Source organism: Leptonotus elevatus, chromosome 11 (assembly GCF_054856555.1).
Source record: "Leptonotus elevatus isolate MCC_2025b chromosome 11, RoL_Lele_1.0, whole genome shotgun sequence".
NCBI classification, from domain to species: Eukaryota; Metazoa; Chordata; class Actinopteri; order Syngnathiformes; family Syngnathidae; genus Leptonotus; species Leptonotus elevatus.
The window spans coordinates 17,951,643-17,958,190 of NC_141249.1; the positions used below are offsets into that span (position 1 = coordinate 17,951,643).

Below are 6,548 nucleotides of genomic sequence, written 5' to 3' on the forward strand. Positions count from 1 at the left end.
TGGGGAACGTGTGCCTCGCAGCGTGTCAGCATCGTGTTAATGGGATTTGGCAAAATGAAAGTCCTGGTCTCATATCATTTTTCTCACTCAATCCAAACAATAACACAAGCTGGGTGGAAAACTTCCAAAGGTAATCACACCTTTGAAACAACTTCCTTCGCTGCAATAAATCTGGATTGTGGTTTCATAATATTACACAAAAAAAATGCCTCATCTTGAGGATATTAACCTCACTCCACAAAATTTTGCGAAACCCAAACTTTTGATGTTGACTAAAATGATTCACTCAATTTACAAATGTTCTTCTTTGGACGCATCACCACATCCAAACGACATTTTTAAGACGTTTCAGGGTCGTATACCGTGCTGTCCTTACCGTTCTTGTTCTTGACACCGGTGCAGGCGCCGGCCCTCAGCAGCTTGGCGGCACACTGCGTCTGGCCTCGGTAGGCGGCGCAGTGCAGCGGAGTGTTGCCCAGCACGTCTGCGCACTCGATGTTGGGCGCCTTCTTGCTGCTCAGCTACACACACGCGCGCGCACGTGCGGAGTTAAATAAAAGTTAAATAAAAGAGAATGAGTAAACACAGATGGTTTCGCCGGCTCCCCGAGGTGTTTATTAGCCTGTGAAGAGCTGAGCCGTGACAGCTTGGATTTTAAGTACACAATGGTTCAGATGGATAGATGGAAGGACGGAAAGATGATGTGGTGTGATTTGGATTTGACTCTAACCCTGTCCTGAAACCCTACTTTAGGGTGCCCCTTGTTTGAAACCCTAACCCTGGCTTGAAAGACAAATTCAAAGCCCGAAGTCTGGTTTGAAACACTGATCAAGGTTTGAAACCCCAAACCAGCCTTGAAACCCTAATCCTTATAGCCAAGGCTTCAAACCCTATTGAGAAACCCAAACCTGAGCTTCAAACTCAAATTAGAAGCCCTACTTTGAAACCTTGACTATTGTTAGAAACCCTCATTTAAAAGCCAACTGGAGTAGAAATCAGGCTTGATCTTAAACCCTAATCTAAAGACCAGTTTTGAAACACTAAACATGGTCTGAAACCCAAATTTGAAACCCTAACACTTGTTTAAACCAAGCCTGATAAATGATGTGGTATGCTTTGGATCATAAGATTATTATTTTTTTAAATATATTTTTTAGGACAATGCACATTACTAAACAAAACAAAAAGTCATCCATGTTCGCACAGTGTCTTTCGTTTTGCTCCCTCCCTCCTCCGTACGTACGTAACTCACCCCTCCTCTAAAAACAAGTTAATTGGAGTCAATTAACTTCAACCACGCAAGCAGCCAATCATATTGTGCCCTGCTTAGAAGTCCCCTCAAAAAGAGTAAGGAAGACCTCATTAACTCATTGCTCCCAAACACGTATAAATACGTTCTATTTTAAATGTTTTGTCCCAAAGACGTTTTATAATGATGAAACTTAGCTAAATGCTAATTGCTGCAAAATGGAAACAGAAATATATATTTTTTTCCTGATGAAAAAATTGACTCTAATCTTTATTTTGGTAGGTTCCATGTTGCTAACCAAAATAGCAGTACAGTGTAAATTAAAATCCAGTAAAAATCCAGTAAAACAGCCGGGAGTGAAGGGGGTTGCTTCAGTGAAAATGGCTGGGAGTGAATTAGTTTATAGTGACAGGCTATGACTTTTTAAAACCACGATAAACCATTAAACTGGTAATCAGGCTATAAATAGTTCAAGAGCATAAACCACTAACCAGCTGACTCAGAGTGGCGATGTCGCCTTCTCGGGCCGCTTCAAGAAGTTTCCATTCCTGTTGCCTCTCTTCCGTCCTCTCGACAGCTGTAAAAACACGACGGCAAAAAAATTATTCATAATTAGCCCAAATGTGCGTGCGTGCGTGCGTGCGTGCGTGCTCACATGCGAGCATGTGTCTGATCTCGGCGTTTTCAGTGACATCTTTGGGAATCTGAGCCGTTCCATTGATGACGGTGGCGCTGGCGTTGTAGCGCAGCAGCAGCATGACAACCTCCTGAATGATTTGGTTGATTGATTACTTGTTTGATCGATCGATTGATTGAGTTGAACGGATGCTTTTCGGTACCTTTCTCCCCGTGAAGGCGGCTTTGTGTAAAGGCGTGTCTCCGACGTTGTTGGGCAAGTTGACGTCCGCCCCTGCCTGTTTTAACGGAATCACGCACTGTTTTAACTTTCGCGTGATTGATTATTGCAAATTTTGAAGAACAAACCTTTAGTAATTCGTCCACGACATCTGCGTGACCAAAATACGAAGCCAAGTGAAGAGGTGTCCATCCCCGGTTGGACTTCCTCTTACCTAGAACATAAAAACAATAGTCGTTGAAATCCGAATTTGAAAGGATAACCACCAAGACTCCATGCTTTAATTCACGCGGCGCTGCTGTTTTGGTTAGCAAACTCAAACAGAACATAGCGAAGGTGACGAACCTTTGCAGTTGATGTCCAACGTGCTCTCCCCGCTCACCTTGGACGTGAGGAGCTTTCGAACGGTGTCCAGGTCTCCATTCCTGGCGCAGCACAGAAACTGCTCATCCGACTCCGGATCGTCCATGAACACTTGAAGGCCACACGGCGGACAAGAAACGATAACATGATGATTCCGGGATGACAGTGTGTCACATTCAAATCAGGGGACATTTAACCTACAGAAAAGCATCTTTCTTTTTAGAATTTTTGAAACCCTAACCCTAGTTTATAAACCTAAGTTGAAGGCTGGAAACACATCTTAAACCTTTTTTTAACCAGGGCCCGACTAATATGGATTTTTTTTAGACTGATGCAAAAAATTCGATTGATCATTTTTGTGTTTTTGTAATGTTTGAATGTCCTTGCTCTTGTCATATTTTGGAATGTGTTATGGAAATAAAAAAATACTACTTATCGTCTGATTAAATCCACATGATGATTTTGGTAGGGTCTTACTTGAACCCCTAATGCGTAACCCTACTATAAAACCCTAACCCTAATTTGAAGCTGTAAACATTGCTTAAAACTTTACTTTAAAAACATAAACTGTGTTTGAAACGCTGTCTTGAAACCTTACTTTGAAACCATGGCTTATTAGTTGTTACTCTAACCTTCATTTGAAACCATAACCCAGGCTGGAAACAATACTTAAGACTCCTGAATCGAGGTTTCAAACCCTATTTTAAAATCGAACCCCACGATTAATACCTTAATTCGAACCCTTCATTGAAACCCTAAACATTTCCTAACTGTAATTTGATACCCTAACCACAGTTTGAAACCCCAATAGGAAACACAAAATCTTTGAAATCCTAACCCAGGCCTGAAAGTCTAATTTGAGAACCGAACATATTTTTTAACTTATATTTGGAACCCTAACCCTTGCTTACAACCCTAATTTGAACCCCTTATGCTTGAGTCTAAAACAAATTAAAAAAAACAATTTCCCATAGCACAAACACGTTAAAGGAGGACACAACCTTTTGTACTGCACATGCTGCCCAGTGACACAAGACTCCACATTTTAATTTACACGGTACTGCTGTTTTGGTTAGCAACCATGTTCAAAGTAGCGCAACCATTATTATTTTTTTAATGCTGTGAACAAAAGCGTTGAGAAACTGTGATGATTACATTTCCTACCCCGCCACTAATTAGGTGCACTATTTTTGAGGAAATAACACCGCAGCGTGATTGTGTCATTTGTGGCGGCGGAGAGCGCGCGAGAGGAGCAAAGTCACATGAGAGTCATTTGTCGGTCAGCGAGCGCCTGATAGGACGAGCACAATGGAATCAGGAGGCTGGAGGGTAACAGGAAGTGCAAGTCTGAAGCCTGACATGCTGAGAAGGTCACATGAGTGGCAGTAAAATCAATCAAGTACTGATGACAAAACGGTACGAGAAATGCTCAAACTTGAAGGGCCACCTGGTTGGCTGTGTGCCACCATCAGAAACAGTCAAAAAATAACCATAGAACAGACTTTAGGGGGGCGGTGAATAATAAAAGATTAGCTTGTTTATTAGCATTAGCATTAAGACTTTACATACAGCTCAAACCAAAAATAGTCCTGATACTAATTTTGCACATCATACATATATAACATAATGTATTGATGACCTGTCTGACATAATAAAATAATTATTAACAATAAATCAATGTTTCAAAGAAAAGTGAAAATAAATTGTTACTTCTGTCAAGGCCACTGCGAGACTTCTGTTACTGCCAATACAACATAATTTTAAGGTATTGTGTACTTGTGGAAGTTGCCGATAACAACCATGATACTTAAGGGAAAAAAAACTGACATTGATAAATCCTCCTCGGCAGCAGTTGGCGCTAGACTGCAGCAGTTTTACACATCAGCAAATCATTATGTATCCAATTCACTTTTTTTTTGTTGTGTGAAATATAATATTATAAACTAAATACACGTATTTATGTTATGTTACCATTCCCTTGTACAAATTAGTGACATGTCTACATAGTTTCAGTTGTTTTTTTGTGCACTTATATAGCGCTTTTATCTAACCAAAACTATATGCAAGGTTGTAACTGTGTCAACACTAACGGAATTCTCCAATGACGTTCATAAATGCGCCTTTTGTTTTGACCACCAGTTGCTGGCAGCTAAACTTCCCATCGAGGCATTCAGCAAATGCAAAAAGCTAAACACGAAGAGAAGAAAAATTCCCTCCGCATAGCACAACTAACCACATTTCTCCACATTCTTTTTTTTTTGCACGTGATTACGCCTTCTGCAAATGTCATTTTGATGCTATTAATCTGATTATGGGGGATTTGTGGCGAAATTGAATATTTATGTCCTATGATTAAGGATGTTGGATAAATGGCAGCGCACTGTTATAACTCATGTTTCTATCTACGTGTAACTGTCTTGATTGCTACCATTTATTACTCTTGATGAGGTTAGATGAGATTCTTAATTATATACAGAGACATATAATTACGGACTCTTTGCTGATCACATTTCTCAATATGCTAACTTTATTGTTAAATTCATGTATTTTATTTCTTAATATGTTTTGCTAAGCTTGGATAAATTCTTCTTCTCCTCCTCCTTCTTCTTCTTCAATGTGTCAAATTGTTTAGCTAAACAAAGACATTATTGACATTTGCAGAGTAATGGGTGTATTAATGAAATGTGTACATTTGTGACCTTACCATATTTTTTTTCACAACTGTACACGTACAAATTAGCATTGATTATACTCTCTTAACAAATCTATTTATAATTCATGAATTCTGGCCCACCATTTACAGGTAAGTCAATTGCATGGTGTGCAGCCACTTTTTCCACTTGCAACACTTTAAAAAGATGAAGTAGCCTGGAGTGATGAGGCAAGCACATGTTACACAAGCAGCAGGGGTGGGAAGTGACCACGTTTTACCTCAGCATTCATTTATTTGTATTTCCTTCAGATCCTTGTCCTTACTTTGTCAGAATAATTACTTGTTACTTTTTCCAACGTAAAAATGTAAATAGAGAGAGGGAAAGTCAACTGGGGGGAAAAAACAGGGACAGTAGTGACATATAATGTTAAACAGGAAGCATTATGACTATGCAACAAATTCAAATAAGCAAAACATTCCTCATCCTTGGTTATATTTAAGAAAACAATTTACAAGGATGATTTACAGCGAAAAGAAAGAAATAGCTAAAGATAACAACAGAAAAATAATGATTTTAAATGAGGCCATGGATGGGAATAACTGTTGTGTCATCGTTTTTAATGTTCCCTGGCTTACGTTTACCTAATCAATGAAGTTCTCACCTGCAGTACAGATTCCTTCTCGTCTTTTTTTTACGTCATCAGATGTTGAAAAAAAAAAGATGTTTATTATTACAAAGCAATGAATAGAAGGTACAGATAACTGTTTAGTTGTAAAAACATAACGACTCGAGCAAAGTAAGATATCTGAAAAATATACTTAAGGACAGTCGCATTACAAAGTAGTAGTACTTCACCACTGGGAATTCTATTTCATTCTAAAATTCACTTTTACTGATGTATTTAAACACATTTCAGAAGCTGTACTTTTTCGTTTTTCCTTTTTACTTAGTAAAGGACTTTAATCACTACTTACCAGAACAGTATTTGTTTGTACGCAAGTATCTGTACATATAAGCACACAGATTGAGTACTTTTGCCACCTTTGATCAAGTCACAACACACGTCAGAAACTCAGTTTACTGTACAGTACTGTAGTACTTACTGGAAGTAACGAGGCGCTGAAATCCAGTAGTGTGTCAACTCCCTTTTTCGTGCGGCTGCATGTGATGTATTTTGAGCCCCCACCCGAGCCCAGCAAGTTATTAAGGCGCAATTACAAGGGTTCGCCTCAGGTACAACACCGAGCTCACTGTTGTAAACACGTCACACACATACGCACGCGTCTCTGTCTTCTGTTTACATTCGGATCAGCTGATCTTGCCTTAGCGGAATTCATTTCTAGTAGCCTTTCACATTAAGATGTTATTGCTTATGATTCGGTTCAAATGGGTATTTTAGCATAATGTAGGAACTTAAAATACGTTA

General features: G+C 39.2%; 1 protein-coding gene across 3 annotated transcripts in view; it reads right to left on the reverse strand.

The window, feature by feature from the left end:
- osbpl1a (oxysterol binding protein-like 1A) overlaps nt 1-6,409 on the reverse strand; it is a 54,474-nt gene extending 48,065 nt beyond the window's left edge. The window contains exons 1-8 of one of the 3 annotated variants that reach the window (XM_086089894.1): nt 6,226-6,409; nt 5,784-5,806; nt 2,488-2,579; nt 2,234-2,319; nt 2,089-2,163; nt 1,905-2,016; nt 1,741-1,826; nt 377-521 (exon numbers count right to left, since the gene is read on the reverse strand). In XM_086089894.1, coding sequence (XP_085946020.1) covers nt 377-521; nt 1,741-1,826; nt 1,905-2,007 — 334 coding nt within the window. In that variant the 5' untranslated portion in view covers nt 2,008-2,016; nt 2,089-2,163; nt 2,234-2,319; ... (1 more) ...; nt 5,784-5,806; nt 6,226-6,409. Of the gene's footprint in view, nt 1-376; nt 522-1,740; nt 1,827-1,904; nt 2,017-2,088; nt 2,164-2,233; nt 2,320-2,450; nt 2,580-5,783; nt 5,807-6,225 lie in introns of all 3 variants that reach the window. The other 2 variants (XM_086089895.1, XM_086089893.1) reach the window with 2 other exon arrangements.
- Nucleotides 6,410-6,548: the final 139 nt, after the last annotated feature.